At 50.1% G+C, this 19,200-nt stretch overlaps 1 protein-coding gene across 4 annotated transcripts in view; it reads left to right on the top strand.

Annotated features, from left to right (window-relative positions):
* Nucleotides 1–1,278: 1,278 nt before the first annotated feature.
* Nucleotides 1,279–19,200, top strand: part of Tox2 (TOX high mobility group box family member 2) — a 121,991-nt gene continuing 104,069 nt past the window's right edge. The window contains exon 1 of one of the 4 annotated variants that reach the window (XM_028769692.1): nt 1,279–1,411. In XM_028769692.1, coding sequence (XP_028625525.1) covers nt 1,313–1,411 — 99 coding nt within the window. In that variant the 5' untranslated portion in view covers nt 1,279–1,312. Of the gene's footprint in view, nt 1,424–19,200 lie in introns of all 4 variants that reach the window. The other 3 variants (XM_028769691.1, XR_003711707.1, XM_028769693.1) reach the window with 3 other exon arrangements.

The following is a 19,200-nucleotide window of genomic DNA, read 5'->3' as shown; positions in this document are numbered from 1 at the left end:
AGAGGGAGAGGGAGAGGGAGAGGGAGAGGGAGAGGGAGAGGGAGAGGGAGAGGGAAAAAAGGAGAGAGGCTTGTGGGAAATTCCTTTTTGATAAGGCTGAGCCTGGTGTTTCTAGAAACAATGACTGAAGTTTATTTAGAAGCTCTTTCCTTTCTGGGTTGTGATTTCCCTCTGTTGTTCTCTAACCTTCGCTGGAAGACCAGTTCCCACCGATCTTGAGGTGCCTGGATTTCACGGTTGCTGAGGTCCTTGCTCCTGGCCAGGACCAAAGTCCAGGAAACAGTAGGAAGCCTGAGTTAGTTTCAAGCTTTCTCCTAAGTGGGGAAGAGGCCCAAACTCTTTTCTCCAGTTGTCTTTCCAGACAGGCCTGGAAAGTATTGCAGAACCAGGAACTCAGGAACTGGATGGGGGTGAGAGGTGGGTGTGTGTGGGGTGTGAGTGAAATAAAGAAGCAGAAGGCAGACCCCGATCGTTCTTTCAGCTAGCAAGTGTCTGAGGAATAAGGGTGCTGTCACGGATGGACGGCACGGGGCAGATTGACACTGCTTCTCCGGGGTCCAGAAAACTTTGGATGAAGGCTAAGTGTATCAGTCTTCTGAGCCTTCCTGTCCTTACCTGAGGGGGCGGGACTTTCCACAGTCTCCATCTAAGTGCTTTCAGTTCTAGATGCTCTCCTTCAGATGCCTCGATTTCCTCATATATAAAATTGACCTTTATGCACTTTGGTTCCCCCGTCTCTCTCTGAATATCTCTGATCAGCTTACGGTGTGTGTGTGTGTGTGTGTGTGTGTGTGTGTGTGTGTGTTGAGGGGGAGGACTATTCTAAGACCCATGTAAGGCAAGGGGCTCAGTCCGACAGGTTAGATAGTACCATCTCCAGATGGGTGGTCCTTCAACCACTTCTACTTGTCCTGCAAGCAGGGTGGGGATTGACACTGTCCCCAATATTTAGGACTGGGAATGTCCCATTTCTAGACAGGGGTGGCCTAGAGATTTCTCTCTTTCCTTTCGCACTTGGTGACAAAAGGCGGGACAGGAAAGGTCCACTTGGACTGGCAACTAACTCTAGGGGCGGAGGGCTGGGCGGAGACCAGGGCGACCAGGGGGCCCCCTTGCCCTCGGCGGCTCCCGAGGCCGGAACAATAGCGCTTGCGGGCGGGGCGGGGGAGGGCGTGGCGGGAGGGCGTAGCTCCCCTCCGGGCGCCGCCCCCGGCCCGCCCCCCGCGCTCGCACACGGGCTCGCATAGGGCTCCCACGGCTGCCCGCCCAGGCACTGCCCGCGGGAGCCGCCGCCGCCGCCGCCGCGCCCGCCATGGACGTCCGCCTGTATCCCTCGGCGCCCGCGGTAGGTGCGCGGCCCGGGGCCGAGCCGGCCGGCCTGGCACACCTGGATTACTACCACTGCGGCAAGGTAGGCGGCAAGGTAGGATGGGGGCCCGAGTGTCCCGGGCTGGAGAGTGGGGGCAGGAGTCATCTCGTGGCTGCGGACGTAGGCACTCTGGGGGCTCACACAGGGACACGCACACAACAGCCCGGACGACGGGCACGTGCCACTCACACCGCTACCCTCGCGGTCACACACACGCCCGGAGTTGTAGATCACGGGCAGAAGTCAGCCCGACAGCTTCCCGTAAGACGACACAGTGACACACTCACCCACGCTTCGCATTCATTCACAAGCCGACGCTCAGCGACTCTCTGTCACCCAGCCAGGCGGCACCACACACAGCCTTCACCGTCCCACATAAGTCACGGTGCCAGTCATTTATCCTCAACCACATGCAGCTTGTCGCCCACGTACAGGGCTACGCTAACATACAAGTCACCTCATCCATCTACACTCATACACAACGCTGCTACACATGTTCCCATCTGCTGTCACATCCAGTGACAACGGGGGACAGTCACACAAAGAAGTAGCTCCGACAGTCACAGCTCAGACTCATAATGACCCACAAGTGCACACGGTCGGGCACACAGATCCATCCCCTGGACGAGAAGCCTCAGCTACAAATCGCCCTGACGGCCACCCAGTCACACCTGGACACACCCAGGGACAGTCACTGGCTCCAGCACCCTCCACTGCTCGCCCCCACCCCTTGGTCGTCCATACTCGCGTCGGGGTTTTAACTGAGCTGCTGAGCATTAATTGGGCCGTTTACTAATTGGCCGTCACTACCCCTTGGCGCCTCGGATTCTATGCAGGTGTCGTCCAATCAAGGCCTGTCCCTTTCCCGGATCGGGGAGCTAGCGTCCCTCCAGGCTGGGGCTGCAGCGAGGAGGTATACTGTTGCTCCCCGTCCCCACCATTTTTCTAGGCTCTCTGTCCTCAACTCCAGCCAGGGCCACGCAGCGCAGCGCCTACGGGAGGCTGTGCCTGGATCCCGGGACTGGAGGCGTCGGATCCCAGCTCCTCTTTGAGCCCAGCGGGCACGGTCAGGGGCAGCGGCGCTGTCTGAGTCCCCTGCCCTCGCAGGGAAGGGAACTTTGAAACTTAGTTCGGACGCCAGACGGTCGGTGCGTCCCCGGGTCTGTGCGTCGGTCGGGGTCAGGCTGGAGCCGAGCGCGGCTTTTCGTCACTCGGAGCCCGGATTGAACAGCGCGCGTGGGTCTCCGGGCGGTCGGGACGTAGACGCGCGGGCTCCGTGGCGCTGCGTGGTGAGTGCGCGTCGGGTGGCTGGATCCATGACCCTCTGGGGGTCTGTCCCCTTCCCTAAAGGCTGTCCGCCCAGCCTTTGGCTGCGGGGATGTTGCCGGGATACAGAGGGAGCCGAGCGTCCGGCCATCACTGGGCCTCCGGGGCTGGGCCTCTGCAAGTGCATCCTCAGGCCCTAAGGGAGCAGCTGCCGCCGGGAGCCCTCTGCAGTTCGCCCTGGTCCGGGCGGTGCGGGCTACGCAGGCGGGGGCGTCCTGGGGCGGAGGTGGGCGGCGCGCATCTCTCGGAGGGGAAAGCAGATTATCTTTTGTGCGCTGATCCGCAAAGTTGGAAGCCTGAGAGGGGGGATGGTGCCTTAGAGAGAAGGCGGGTTCCGGAGCCGCTTCCAGTGTTGATGGTGGGAAAATGGATTAAAAACAGCAAGTGGAGTTTTACAAGAAGCCGAAGGATGGGGCCGTAGGTCGTCTTCTGCCCTTGGCTTTGTTTAAAATATCGAATGGGCAAAACGGGGTTCACCCTCTGGTTTGGAGGCCGCGGTGGAAATTGGGGATTTATGCCTTAAAGTCTGGGTACTCAGGCTGGGGGCGGGGTAGTGTAGCTGGAAGAGGTCTTTTGGAAGTGATGTATCTGCAAACCCCACCAGAGTGGGGCCAGACTGTGTCCCGCTGCCACCTTTGGGAATCAGGACTCTGCCGATTCCCCCCCAGTCCCCCAGCCCCCCACCCCCGGCCGCCGCTTTATTCGGAAGCTCTAGAAACCTCTGACTCAGCACCAGAACCTCCGAGGTTTGCAACCTGCTGGGAAGGGCGCAGAAGTAGAGGGTGGAGATTTTGGTTTCTATCTGTGCTCTAGGATCCTGGCCTGTAGCTGAGGAAGTTTTGAGCATAGTGGGGTAGAGAATGCCACCAGAATGCTTGAAAGGAAGGCGCCAAGCATGAGCTTAGATGTGAGACCTGCGGTTCAGTTCTTCAGGCTGGGGTGATGGGGCACCTGGCTCAGCCTGAATCCAGAATCCTGTTGGCAGATTCCCCAGTGTGCTGTGGCCTTCCGTGGTGGTTCTTGAGGTTCAGTGTGACCAGGAACTCCAAGTTTTCTTTCTGACACCAGAAACTGATAATTGTGGAAAAGAAAATGTCCAGGCTTCAAGGTCTCTTGCGGTGGCTCACTATCAGAGTAGGAGACCTAAGGTGTAATCGCCACTCTGGGGCAGTGTGTGTGCGCGTGTGCCTGTGTTGGGAGTTGCTGTAAAATAGGTTATAGAGCTGGGACACAGCCCACACACTGGGGGCTCTGTTCCTGGAGCCAGGACAAGAGGCTTGTCTCTCAAGCCTTTGCCCAAACGATGTTAGACAACCGTGGGGCAGTTGACCTGGAAGGGCCCTTGGCGACGGTCCCCTTGGCGACCATCCCCTTGGTGACTGTCCCTTAGCAATCCTCCACATAGAGAATCCCAGCCTCTTTAAATCAAAGTCATAAGCGCTAGCTGTTCTTCTGCTGGGTTTTGTTCGAGAAGACACACAATGATAAGAAGCCGGTGTGGCTTCATTTTAGCTTCAAAATACTCGTGTAATTTATTAATTACAGTAACATTAGCATTAGAAGAATTGTTTCCTAGGTGTAAAGCAAGCACCACGTCATTTTTTTAAAAATGTAGTAACAGTATTTGGTAAACACAAGGGCTCCTGGCTTCTGGCATGGGGGATCTGGGATCCCGTGTAAGGGAACTATTGATCTTTTTGCTTCACAGAAGGCAAAACAATCATGGGGCAGCATCCCCGTGGGCTATGGAGCGGGGGAAAGGCAGAGATGAGGTTGAATCTAAGTTTCTCAATTCACAGCAGGGCAGTAGTCTGGCCTCCTTGTGAGTCTCTCTCTGACATGGTTTTGGGCCTGGGAAATCTATGTTCCATCCACAGAGGATTGAATTTGTTCCATTCAGATTCTGGAAGGCTGGGAGCTCCTAACTCAGCTCAGGCAGACTGGTACCAAGAGGTCACTGGGATAGGGCGAACCTGGCTTCATAGCTCCATATGTGGCTTTATGAACTAAAGTAGATGATTTCTAGCTCCTTTAAAAAATTAAGATGCATGTATGTGCAGGCGTTAAAGTCAGAGATCAATCCGAGGCTTTCTCCTTTCCACTGCGTGTGTCCTAGCTGTACAAGGTTGTTAGGTTTGGCAACAGGTCCCTTTATCTGCTACGTCACCTCTAGACTTTCTAGCTCTCTGTTGATACAGAGTATGACCTAACAGAATAAAATGCAAATGAGCTTTGTCAGATATAAACACCCATGAACCCACTAATCTAGTCTAGATAAAGAATATTTCCATTACCCCCAGAAAAGCCTTTGTTCCCTTCCTAGTGAATCCCCCTTCTTTGCCCCAGAGGCAACCTCTTACCTGATTTCTGTTCCCCACAGGTTTTTTTTTCCCCTGTTCATTTTAGGACTGTGAACTCTATTTGAGTCCCAGCATGTCATATGCGGCATGGGCATTTACAGTATGGCTTTTTTTTTTTTTTAGCTTAATCTGCTTTTCACATTCATCAGTTGAGTGTGTGTGTGTGTGTGTGTGTGTTTTGTTCCACTTCGTTATTGAGTGATATTGCATTGTGTAAATACAATGCAGTTGGTTTACCTGCTGATGGGCATCTGGGTTTGTTTCCAGTCTGGGGAAATTGTAAATAAAGCTATTGTGAATGTTCTTCTACAAGCCCTTCTTTCAAGGAGAACAAATTATCTATCATCACTGAGCCTCTTTAAATATTTTTCTTTAAGATTCATTCATTTTTGTTTTATGAGTACTTTGCCCGCCTGTATGTATGTATGTATGTATGTATGTCCAGTATGAGCATGCAGTGCCCATCAAGCCCAGAAGAGGGCATCAGATCCCCCTGGAACTGGAGTTACAGATGGTGGTGAGCCCCAACATGGGCGATGGAAAGGAAACCTGGGTCCTTTAGAAGAGCGATCAGTGTTCCAGGCTCACCCTCACGCCCACCATGTACCCGCTGGAGGACGTTGTTTACTTCTATGATTCAGAACACAGGAGTGAGGGATGCAGGCTAGGAAAGTCCTTGGCGTAAACTAGCTATTGATGAGTTGGTGGTGATATTAACTGCCTGCCACCTACTCCAGCAAGAGGCTTAACCTCTCTGTTCCAAGCATCCTTTTATCCCTGTTTGATACACACTAAAGGCCAACCTGGGTGCCACTCCGTGGAGCACTCTGTGCCAAGAAACATCTCTCTTTCTCCAGGATCTCTCAATAACTAGTACTGCGTGGGATGTGGTATGTTCTATCTGCTCACCAACAAATATTTATGGATCGCTGTTTTGTGCTAGACCTTTTCAGGTAACCAATGCTATGGCAATGAACAAATTATTGCTTGTCTGTCTGTCTGTCTGTCAATGGATAAAACACAGTAGTATGATTAATAGGTCTCTAGATTTTCTCTGGATATGAAGTAGGGAAGAGGGTTAAGATGAGCCAAGCTCTGCAACTTCTTTGCAATTGTGTGTGTGTGTGTGTGTGTGCGTGTTTGCCCTAGTGCATGCACACGTGGGGGTCAGAAGTTGACACACTGGATGTTGTCGTAGTTAGGGTTAGTTTTTGTCAATGTTGTACAAACTTAGACCTCAGAAGAAGTCCTCTCAATTGAATTGGCCCATGGGTATGTCTGCTGGATAGTTTCTTGAATGCTGATTGACTTCGTAGGGTCCAGCCCACTGTGGACAGCGCCATCTCTAGGCAGGTGGGTCTGGAGCAGCTGTATAAGAAAGCTGTCTGAGCAAGCCAACTGGAAATGAGTTGGTAAGTGGCGTTCCTCCACGGTTTCTGCTTCAGTTCCTGGCCCCAGGTTTCTGCCCTGGCTTCTCTCAGTGATGCGCTGTAACCTGTAAGCTAAATAAACCCTTCCCTCCTCAAGCTGCTTTTGATCATGGTGCTTACCATAGCAACAGAAAGCACAACTGAACAGGTGTCTCCCTTTATGTGGATTAAGACCAATTTCTCATCGAGCCTGGAACTCAACATTTTAGCTAGACTGGCTGGCCAAGAGTCTTCTAGGATCCACCTGGTTCCAACCCACCAGCACTGGATTATAGATGTACGCCTCCATGCCTGGCTTTTACCAGGTTCTGAGAATCCAAACTTGGGTGTCTATGTAAGCACTTTATCCACTGAGCCCTCCCCTCAGCCTGTTTTGCAGCTTTAAAGTGGGAGGTTGGTAGTAGACCTCTGAAATTTTGAAAATTTATGTACACAGTGAGAGTCGCTTGATAGGTTTTTTTCAAAGCGTTATTTTATTTGTGTGTATGTCTGTGTGCCTGTATGCCTGTATGCACACATGTAAACAGATGCCTGTGGAAGCCAGAAGAGGGTGTTGAATCTTTGGGAGCAGGCAGTTGTGGGCCTGTGGGTGCTGTGAAGTGAATTCTGGCTCTCTGCAAGAGCAGAGAGAGATCTTAGTCACAGAGACAGCTCAAGCATCTGATCTGGTAAGTTTTAAAAAGCAGCTTCCTCAACCACACTCCCAGGGATCTCGATTCATTTGGTCCTGGTGGGACCTGTATGTCTAGTGAGCCCCCATGTCATGCTACAGCTGGCCACATGTTAGAGGCCACAGTTTGTATAGTGGCAGCTTGCTTATTTGCATACAGTTTTGTGTGGGCTCTTGAAAGTGAGGAACCATGCTCAGCCCTTGGCACAGTGCCTTCTCATGATGGCTTAGTAAGTAAGTGGTAGTGGGTGAATTATTTTGCTCACCGCCCACGTAGCTCTGGGCATAGCATCGGGTAAGGATGGGAACTGGGAAAGCTTGGTTACTAAACAACTGGAGGCTTCCTTAGGCAAAAACCACGAAGTAGAGGTTACTTTCTGTTATGGTTTGTATATACTCGGCCCAGAGAGTGGCACTATCAGAAGGTATGGCCCTTTTGGAGTAGGCGTGGCCCTATTGGAGTAGGTGTGTCACTGTGGGCATGGGCTTTAAGACCCTCATCCTAGCTGCCTGGAAGTCAGTATTCTGCTAGCAGCCTTTAGATGAAGATGCAGAACTCTCAGCTCTGCCAGCATCATGCCTGCTTAGATACTACCATGCTCCCAACCTTGATGATACTGGACTGAACCTCTGAACCTGTAAGCCAGACCCAGTTAAATGTCCTTTATAAGACTTGCCTTGGTCATGGTGTCTGTTCACAGCAGTAAAACCCTAAGACACTCCCTATCCTGGACTTGGGGTACCTGAGGCCTTTACAGCACCTGTGGGGGTGAGGTTTGCATGGCTTTCTTCTGCAGGGGACAAGGGACAGTGGTGGGTTTTATGGGAGGAGCCCTGGGATGGCTGGAATTAGGGGGCTCTGTCAGGAGGCCAGATTCTCTGCTGGGGAGTTCTTTACTTCAGGTCTTAGAGTTTCTTTTGCTGCGAAGAGGCACCGTGACCACAGCCACTCTTTTGCTGTGAAGAGGCACCGTGACCACAGCCACTCTTTTGCTGTGAAGAGGCACTGTGACCACAGCCACTCTGAGGTTCAGTCATTATCATCATGGTGGGCATAGCTGCATGCAGGCAGATATGGTGCTGGAGGAACTGAGGGTTCTGCATATCGATCAGCAGGCAGCAAAAGGAGACTGTGAGCCACACTGGGCATAGCTTGAGCATAGGAGAATTCAAAGCCCACTCCCACAGTGACACACTTCCTCTAACAAGACCATGCTTCCTAATAGTGCTGGCACACCTCTCTATAAGCCAAGCATTCAAGCACATGAGTCCATGGGGGCCATTTCTCTTCAAACCACCACACTACCCATCTAGCCCTGCATCCTGCCTGTCAGAGGCTCCTCCCAGGGTCAAGCTTCTCTATGTCAGAAGCAGCAGTCCAGGCCTGCCACTCCTCACTTCAGTCTCACAGGTGACTTTGAACTTGTCATTAGCTTTCCCTGGGTTTCTGCTCCCCTGTGTACAAAGGAGAATTGAATCAGCTACCATCATCTCTTCAAGACAGTGTGGTGTGAGGTATAATGAAGTCAAAGGCTGAGGTGTCTTGTACGATTGTGGCACATGGAAGGATCCTCCACCAGGGGGATGGTGGCGATGCTTTTTGAAGAGTGTATTAGCTTGCTTTTTGTTGCTATAACAAAATACCCGAGGCAGGCTAACTTTATGAGGGGTTATCATGGGTTTCAGGCCAGCCTCTGTTACATAAACTCCTGAGGTAAGAGAGGGCTCTTGTGTTCCAGAGTGGGCCTGGCAGATAAGTGCTCAGCAGACGTTTGCTCTTGACATGAGCGAATGAATGAATGAATGAATGAATGGTGGAGAAGGGGCTGCCCAGTTTTCCCCTGTGCTAGAGGAAGTCAGCATGAAACTCTGAAGCCTGTGGTGAGCACCTGGAGTCTAGGATGGGACCAGGGCCAGGGCCAAAAGTCTCTGAGTGACGGTGGACCAGTGCTGTCCCATGAGCCAGTCTGGGCCTGGTAGGTAGGGCAGCCAGCAGCAATGGAACACCTGAGTCAGTGCACACTGCACAGGTTCCCACAGATGCTCTGCTGTGTGGCTGCCTGTCGTTTCTGTGTGTCATCTCTTTCACTTCCTTGCTTTCTTAGAGTCCCAGGATTGATGTTTAGTGTGGGTCAGCTGTGGAGTGCAGTGGACCCAGGATTATGGCTTGGTGCCCCCCCCCCGCAGTGGTAGTAGTATGTGGGGTTATTCAGTGGTCCAATCTCTTCCTCTGTCCAATGGCAAATCAGCATCTCCCACATGGAGGAGGGTCGGAGATCACAGTACTCAGTACAGATAGACACACTTTTGTTTCCATTTGCTAAGAACAATGCACTGGAGTTCAGTGTTAGAAACCGGCTCTTGCGCCCTCGGAAGGGGGGGGGCATGACTTTCCTACCAATGTCCTTTCCCTCCTTTAGGTGTTAGAAAAACAAGTGAGATACTTGGAACACGCATTTGCTTGGCCTGGTGACCTTAGTCACACAGTTTAGCCACTCCAGGCCAGTTTTCTTGGATACACACGAGCTTTGGTATAAGGTATTCAACTCCAAGATGAAACTGACACTATTGTCCCCCTGCCCTAAGCGGCAAAGTGTCAGGTCTGGGTTCACACACTGCCCCATCAGGAATACTGTCTAGTAGAAATGTTCTCACCCAGTGCTCTGGCCTACAGCAGATGGTGTGCAGGGTTCCAAGCTTAGCAAACCCCTCTCTGCCTGGGACAGCTATAGCGTCAGAGCTGGGTGGCTTCTGTCATTCACATCTATGACCAACTTCTTCCTCTGCCCAACCACATGTCCCTCTCCTTATGGGTGTACTCTATGCCCCCAGTCTTCCGTCAGCATTAAATCTTCCATAGGTGACTTCCAATTCAGATTATGTTTTCATAAAAATCAGGTAAACCCACGATGAAGAAAACTCAGGCGCTTTCAGGGGGTTTCAGGAGACCACCTGACTGTCCAGGTCGGGGCTATGTACCCCAGGCCTATAAGATGTCCCTATGTCCAGAGCAGACAGATGATCTTTTCCTCAGCCTCTATCTAGGCTAGAACTGAGTGGTTCCCTCATGGCAGCTCCCTGACCAGCAAGATTGGCACTGCCCTCTTGTCCTTAGTACAAGCTTCCAGTTGCTTCCCAGGTTTAGTAACTCAGACACTTGGTGATGGATCCCAGTGATCTGGATAGCTGTGTCCCCAGCCATTGGACCACTGCTTGAGAAGCAGAATGCTCCTGACACATGGGGGAGAGCAAACACAAGCCATTGGGCTTTCCTACCATCAGAAGACCAAGAAACCATCATAGAGACTGGTCAGAATTTGGGAAAGTGATACCTCTGTTCCTCGACACCCACCCTCACTCTAACCAGGTAGGCTAACCTACTTCTGCATGTGGGTGTCCTTGCTCCCCTGCAGGCAGGCCTCACCACGAGGGGTTGATAGATCCCCTGAGGACCTCCCCCACCTCTGTATATGCTTCATGTCCCCACTTAGCTCCCCTTCCATTTAGGAATCACCTATGTGACATTTTACCAAAGGCCGAGCACTCTCACTGCTCCTGACAATTCGGAGTGTGATTCTTGGTCTACATTCTGAGTCAGTAGATAGCAGACCCACCCCGTCTTTCATCTGGTAAATTCAACTTTCTCATTTAGTGATCGAGCATTCAGGATTGGGCTGAATTCCCAGCACCAGGCGCACAGTAGGTACTCTACAAAAACCCACTGTACACCGGAGAAACCCAGCAATAGACACTGTACAACCGCAGTCTTCCTGCTCACTCTAGAAGGCACTAGAAATCCCAGTCACACTGTAGCAAGTTTTAAGCATCAAGGTAATTGATCAAAATTTATCACCCTGTGCTACACAACATATTCTCACTAAGATATAAAATTACCATTTACCATGACTCATTAAGTTAATAATTACCGACCATATGTTTTTATTGCTTCTCCCAAGCCAAGGTGATAAATCACCCTGTGGGTTTGGGTCTGTGTAAATACAATGACTGCCAACAGTGCAGATATGGGATTTACAGACAGGAACACACGGGACTGAAGTACTGAACTGAAAACACAGCCCCACGATCCTGTTAGCCCCTCCCGGTGTCTCCGAGTTCCCAGGCCTGTGTTTCTTCACCAGGGCACAGTTTTAGAATATCCCTGGTTGTCATAGCTTTTGGGAGGGGGGCTTCTGACATCTAGCAAGTGGGGGCCAGGAATGCTACTTTGAGTCTTATAACACACAGGGAAACCTCTGTCACAGCGTATGATCAGGTCCTGTGTGCCTGCCGTGCTGGGTTAGGACCAGTGTTCTGGACCAGCAGTGACTTCCACCAGGACTCTTATTTGCATCTGTGGTCACTTCTATCATGCATGTTCTTTTCATTTGAGCTTCAAACATAAGGCATTGCTGTCTTTAGCTGTAGGCTAAGCCAAGCCACTGATCAGCGGCTTTGGGCTGATGCATGGATCATTTCATGCCCTGTTTTTAGCCTCCGCTACCTCTCTTGGGACTTTACAGAGTTTGGTAAGGATAGCTTTTCCAGGGGCTGTGGATCCCATGGTCCTTAGGGCTCCAGGGCTGTGTTGTCAGTCCTTCCTTTGGCTTCTTTATTTCCAGCAGTGTCTCAGTGTTTCTCATGGCTGTCCCCTTCCTGTTGCCCCCTGGGCTTTTATGGACTGATCACATTTTCTCATACATGAGTCTGTATGTGAATTGCAAATATTCATGCATTGTGAATGTGTGTGTGTGTGTGTGTGTGTGTGTGTAGGTAGGTAGGTAGCTCTTTTTTTTTTTTCATCCTTTTGTGATTTAGAAGCAAGGGGAGAAGGTGAAAGTAAGTACAGTATCTGCCCGAAGTACATAGTTCCTGCTTAGTGAGTTGTGTCTGAAATTTTGTGGAATTTCAAGGGGGAGAGGAGGGTAGAAATAAGCTCAGATGACTCTTTGCCACTTGCAGGTGGGGACTGGCCCGGATGGCTAGAGTACCACGGGTGGCAGAGGAACCAGCGTTTGTCCTTTTCTCTGTGGGTGACCTCCTGAGAGGTGTGAGCATGCGTGTTCACGTCCACGTGTTTATATCCATGTGTCTATATATACGTACATGGGAGTGTGCAAGGGGCCTGTGTGCTGCTTGTCTCTTGCTTTTCCTGTTGGAGAGCTTTCTCTTGTGGGGGTCTGGCATCACCAGGTGGGCCTCCTGCCTTAGGTCTCAACCTCAGGGCTTATTTGCCAGTAGGTCAGCTGCATATTACAGCTAATTAAAGCAAGCTTATCTGGAAGCTGGGTCTCATTTTCAGAATGATTCAAAAACTTGTTGGAAATGATTCTGATTCCATAGTTAACCCCAGGTCAATCTCATGCATAAATCTTGCTACTGCACTGGGCTGCACAGGCTGGACCTGGACTTTCCGGAGAGGAAGGTAGACCCTGGGCTTCAGGGCTTGCTTCTTTATTCTGAAAACATTTGCTGACAGCTCCGTAGGTGGTTTCAGGAGCCCCCCATGGTTCCTATGGTCTTTCCACCCGCCTGAGAGGTGAGTTAATTTTTAATGTGGGGCCAGGTGGTAGGTCATGTGACTCTGCATCTGATGAAGTGCCTGGGTTCACATCTTAGCGCTTAGATGCTGGGTGACCTTGAACCTGTTTCCCAGCCTCTCTGAACCTTATTTTCCTAATACCACACTCTCATGTGGGTGTTAAGATCTCTAGGAAATCAGATCATCTTTTTTCTAGCTCATTCCTGCTACTTGGGGCTGCTCAGGTCATGTGGACCTTAGGAGAGCAGTGAGTATCACCTCCATTAAGGAGTTTACATCTTCAATAGAGAATACGAGAAGCCTGCTTTTCACTGTAGCTTCTACCCCAGGAAGCCTCTTGGAGTCAATCAGACTTAACTCAGGAGACAGGGTGAGACGCCAGACACTAGTGTCCTGGAATCATTTGGAATGGGGACCGCAGCCTGTTCTTCTCCACAGGAGGCGCTCTTGCAGCTGTCTGTCCCTGCTGGTTCCAGCGATGGCCGGACCAGAATCTCCTCCTCTGTGCCATCCCTCTTCCCTCTGCGTTTTAGTCCAGGCAGTACAGAGGAACAAGTGCATCATGGCAGGTGGTTTGAGAGCCGCCTTGTCCTCAAAGCTGTTTCTCTACAAAGGCCATATGTCCCTCAGCTGTCAGAGTCCCCACAGGGGACATTGCAGTGTAATTGTCACTGTGCTCAGGAAATCCCAAAATATGGCTACTTTATCAGCTATCAGTCATCTGTACATAGTTTCTCGCTGTCTAGGTGAAAGTCATTAGCCAGAGTAATATTTTTTACCATAGAGCACGTAGACTGAAAACATGCCAGGAGCGTCTTACCTCCACGAGGTTTGCAGCCAGTACACAGGTTAGGTATCTCTTGCAGCAGGAGGTGGGCAGCTGATCCTTTAACTGTATTTGCTGTCTCATTCACCCAAGGGTAGTGGTGTGTGTGCATGTGTGTGTGTGTGTACACTAGTATGCATATATGTGTCGGGTTTCAGGGACGTGTGTGTGTGTGTGTGTGTGTAAGCCAGAGAACAACATTGGATGACTTCCTTAGTTGTTTCCACCTTATCTTTTGATACAGGGTCTCTCACTGAGTCTGGGTCTAGACTAGCTGGTCAGAAAGTCTTGGGGACCCCTCCTGTTTCCTCCTCCTCCATGTTGGGATTGCTGGTTTACTCGGTTCTTTGCATGGGTGTTAGGGATCAAACTCAGGTCCTTACACTTGTGCTTTAATCACAGTGCTTACAGTGCTTACAGGTGCTTTAATGACAGAGTCACTTCGGTCTCATTCGGGGGTTAAATGGAAGTCCTCAGGAAGCTAACACTACATTGTACACTGCACATTTTCTGGTTGAGCTCTTTAAGACAATACATACATACATGGACATAAACATGTACACACGGATATGCCACATACACACGAATAACATATACACATGAACAAACATACACACAAATATTTCACACTCATGTAAAACCAACATACACATGAACAAACATACACAAACACATAACCACACACACATACACACACATGTGCGTTGCACATACATCACTCAAGAAATATGCTTTATTTCACCTGGACTCACTCATAGATACAGAAGTTTGGAAGAGTCAGTGCACTTACATTCTTCATTTATTCCAGCATCCAAAAGGCATATCCGGTCTGCTGTCCACAGCTTTGCGTCACGTGGCATGTACAGTCACGTGTGGCCCCATATCCCGTAGGAGCTTCTGTCTTATCAGGTACATGATAAGATCGGTTTTGAAAGTGGATAGTAAACATTAGGTATAGCTCAGGATACCGTGGGATCACCAGGCCAGGCTGGAGACTGATGCTGAGGGTTTCTCAGACCAGGGGACGCCTGCCCACTCTGAACAGTCAGTGATCCGAGCCTGGGTTGTTATTCCAAGTAGAAGGAACAACAGATATAAAGGCACAGAGCTGATGTCGGGGTGAGGCTAGAACTGTTAAAGCTATTCATTATTTCTGGGCCTCAGTTTTCCCATCTCCAAAATGGAAGTAGCAGCGTCAGCCTGTTTATAGAGCTAAGAACTCACGGTTGGTTAAGTATCTGACAGAGTTGACTCCAGTTACCTCTTCAAATCTAGTGGCAGGTGCCCACGTGCCAGACTTTGATTTTAAACAAGATCAAAACCAGAAAGAACTACGGCATTGTTGTTACATTTCTGGGAGTTACTTTCTGCCTTGTAGATGGAGCCATAAACAGTGGTCGAGGGCCCTGGGTCTTCTCTTCCAGGATCAGGGAAACACATAGCTGTGCTTTCTTTTTGATTTTTTTGTTTGTTTGGGTTTTTTTGTTTTGTTTTTGTTTTTGTTTTTTGAGACAGGGTTTTTCTGTGTAGCTCTGGCTGTTCTGGAACTCACTCTGTAGACCAGGCTGGTCTCAAACTCAGAAATCTGCCTGCCTCTGCCTCCAAAGTGCTGGGATTAAAAGTGTGCACCACCACTACCTGGCATAGCTGTGCTTTCCTAATGCCTTGATGTTTGGTTTTTGTTGTTTTATTTTTGTTTGTTTGTTTTGTTCTGTTTGCAACAGAGTTTCTCCATGTAGTCCTGGCTCTCCTGGAACTCACTGTGAGACGAGGCTGGCGTCAAACTCACAGAGATCTGGCTGCCTTGTTGTTAGCAATAAGCCACCATCCTACGGGTCTAGGTGTCCCCAGGACATTTCTGACCACTCACGAAATTGTGCCCCCCCCCTTTCTCTCTCTTGTCTTTCTGAAAGACGGCTGTGTCATGCATTCCAGACAGGGAACTTAGCTCTCAGCGTAGTTTAGAGACATTTTCTGTCCAGTGACTGAATGTTGCATTCTGGGAGGGCAATGGAATCTTTGTGGAGATCTTTCCACTGCAGCATCAGATCTGTCTCTTCTTTGTGGAGAAATGATCTTCTCAGATCTCTGTTTAAAACTTCCCCGTGCGGCTCACCTTTGGTCTGTCAATCCTCATGGGGTCTAGCCACTGCCTGTTTTTCAGACCTCACTCTCAACCACTTTGTATTAAGCCCCAGGCGGCAAGCTCTGTTCTGAGGACAGGGTGAGCAGTCGGCCTTGCTCACTTGCCTCCATTCTGGATGTTCTCACACTACTGGGCCTGCTGACCTTGCCTGGGATGTTCCAACCTACATCCTTACATGGAGACTGGTGCTGTCCACTCCCTTTGGTCTAAGCTCTAGTCTTTTGTCAAACTCTAGTTTCTGACATGGTCACCCTCTTCCCTATCCTAGCTTCTAGTATATTCCTTTGGGGGCATAATGTATCTGTGGAATTACTCTCCATCTTGGAGAGTAAACTGTGAAAATCAGTGACACCAAGTTTATTTGGCTCACGTGTGGAACAACACCTAGCACCTGCCATGATGTTTGCTATGGAAAGAAGGAAGGAAGGGAGGAAGGGAGGAAGGGAGGAAGGGAGGAAGGGAGGAAGGGAGGAAGGGAGGAAGGGAGGAAGGGAGGAAGGGAGGAAGGGAGGAAGGGAAGAAAGAGGCAGTTGTTTTTGAGAAATGCCCCTGTAATGCATCCAGGCTATTTCCAAGAGTAATCTTATTCACCTTCTCTAGGTCTTCCTTATCCTCTTGCCAGGAGAAGCTATGCCTGGGACTGGCAAGTATCAACAAGTACCGATCCTCTGGTAGCATCCTGCCCAGGACATCTCCAGCTGAGATGTCCTCCGCAGAGGAAAGTGGGAAAGCCAGTCAGGTGGGCTGAAGGTAAATTCTCAGCCTCTGCTTTGAATTCACACTTGACCTCCAAGGCAAGGGCCAACAGATCCAGCCTCATCTCCCAGCCAAGGTGACCTTGGCTTTGCCCGAAGGGACAGGTCAGTCCCTGTTGCTTGGACTGGAGGATCTGGAGCATAGTCAGGCTGGCCTTCAGAGATAAGGGAATTTGTCTTTGGCTTGGGAATATTTCTGTTGAGCAAGCAAGACTCATGGGTGGTCTCTGTCCTAAAAAGATGGTTTCCCCTCTCTGTATTAAACCATAAACCATGAACATGGTATTTTCTACCCAAAATCACGGAATCATTCATCCCTAGCCCACTTAAGATTCCAGAACACTGCTCATGCTGGCCCTTTGTCTTTTTAGTATTCCATTCTGTCACTGAGGCTACCTCATCCTGGTCTATCAGAGATACTCCACTCCTGTTTTTTCCTGGAAGCAACATGTCATTTACCCTGTCACACGTCAGTGGACCTGGTCTCTCCCTCTCATCCCTTCCCACCTCCCTAGGATAACAGCTTCATGGAGGACCCTGGAGGAGCTGTGTCCATTGGTAGAGTGCCTAGCATGCACAAAGCCCGAGGCTCTGTCCCTAGCACCATCTATACCACGGAGGGTGTGTATGCTTGTAGTCTCAGCACTTGGGATGTGGAAGTAGGGGGATCAGAAGTTCACGGTCATCCTCGGGGAAACAGTGAGTTTGTTGCCAGACTGAGCTATACAAGTCTGTGTCTTAACAATAAACAAAAAACAAAAACAAAAACCCAAACAACAACAACAAAAAAAAAAAGAAAGAAAGAAAGAAAGAAAAAGGAGAGCACACGTCATATTTCCGGCTACTGATTTTGTTGGTATGTTATTTCTCTGTATGATGTATGCATATATATGTGGTATGTAGATTGTCGGTCCCCACCTTCCATGTCATGTGACTCAGAGTCTCTTTGTTGTTTACTACTGCTGGCCCATAAGCTTCCCGGGATTCTCCCGTCTCCCATCTCACACCTGAGGAACACGGAGTGGTTGCTGACACACACTCCTGTGCCCAGCTTTTACATGGGTTCCAAGGATTCAAACTCAGGTCTTCTAGCTTGTTCAGCAAGCATTTATACCCTCTGGCCATCTTCCCAGCCTCCGGCATGCTATTTCCAAAAGGGTTGACTATCTTTGCCAGCAGCAGGAGGAGGTGTCATCCTGCCCTCACCACGTGGCGCATTATCTTCTGTCAAACCTGCAACTGTGCAGAAACCTCCTGCCCAGTCTGCCTAACATGCCGACCCCGGGGTCTTTGTGATGTGGAATTATCCGCCCATCAATGCAGATTTCATCGAAGAGCTATGTTTGCCATTGTGGTCTGATCTGTTGTTTTTTAAATGCCTGGGGTAATATCCTCAATCAGAGGGCAAATAGAAGGGAAAAGTGGTAATAAAAAATGAATTAGGGTGATTAGCAAAGGTGAGTGCTTCCCTCCTTAGGCGACAGGCAGAGTTGACGGAGCTTTGCAGGGTGGCTCCTGTCCAAACACTCAGCTGGATTACGGCAACCTCCAGGCTGGCCCTGGGGTCTGCTCTGCATATAGGATTCTGGTATTGCATTTAGTTCTGCAAAGGTCATTGATACCTCTTGGAGGGGGATCAACCCCTGGTGGGTTGGAGCAGGGTCTCGAAAGAGGGGTTACTTCTCCCTCCCCCCATTTCCATCTCTGGCCCTCCTTAGGACCTACCTCTTCCTTTGGAGCAGAGACTCCTGTGGGCCTGGTCTCTGCAAGAAGGAAGCAAAGGTTTTAATTGACTAATGCAAGCATAATGCAGCACTGTGGGGGTGGGGTCCTGAGAACCAGGGTGCCCAGTGTCCTTAAGTGGGACTTTGGTGGCCCTGTACAGAAGGTTGGACTGTGCCTCAAGGGAAGGAGGAGGGGATTATACATTGCATTGTAGAAGACACCAGAACTAGCTGGGCTAGGCCCTCTGTGGTTGAAAAGAAACAGAATTCTGGGGACAAGGAAGGTGTAGTATTGGGATTTGCACCCACACAGGATAAAAGGAGCCATGTACACTCCATAGCAGGGTTGGCTAATATTCGTGTCAGTTCACAATTCCCCACAGGGGGATGATGACAATGAGTCCCCAAAGATTCTGCACTGCAGAGTTCTGGATCAGTACTTCCCAACCTTTCTAATGCTGTGACCCTTTCATAAGGTTCCTCGTATTGCGGAGACCCTCTCCCAAACATAAAATTATCTTGGTGCTGCTCCGTAACTGTAATCTTAGCACTGTTATGAATCGTAAATATCTGTTATTTGACCCCAAAGGGATTGCAACCCACAGGTTGAGAACCACTGATCTAGGAGTTGCTGGAGGACCCGCCAGAGCATGTGTCTAAACGTTGAAATGCCTAGAATCAGAGCTCAACCCAAGGATTCTGGGAGAAGGCATGGATGAGGAGAACTCTCAGTAGAAGGGCTGTGGCCTCAGCTTGAGCCATATTTTGGCCCGATCCTCACGTCCAGCAGAGATCCGTCAGCGCCTACATCGATGGGGTTGAGGTTACGAGTGTACACCACTACGTGCCGAGCTTCTTGCCTGGGTGCTTAGGTTTGAAGTCAGGTGTTTTGAGCATGCTCAGTATCTTATTCCCAAGCTCCTCTACTAACAGGTTTTGCTCAAGGAAAAGAAGCTGGAGAACCTGGGCAGAACAAGCCAGGGTTGCAGAGTCACACGGCAGTGGGACTGAGTGCGGTTAGGACTCCATCGGGAGACATGTCCGGCTCTGGCCTT

This window comes from Grammomys surdaster, unplaced genomic scaffold, assembly GCF_004785775.1.
Source record: "Grammomys surdaster isolate TR1022 unplaced genomic scaffold, NIH_TR_1.0 193, whole genome shotgun sequence".
NCBI classification, from domain to species: Eukaryota; Metazoa; Chordata; class Mammalia; order Rodentia; family Muridae; genus Grammomys; species Grammomys surdaster.
This window is presented reverse-complemented; position numbering and strand designations above follow the sequence as displayed.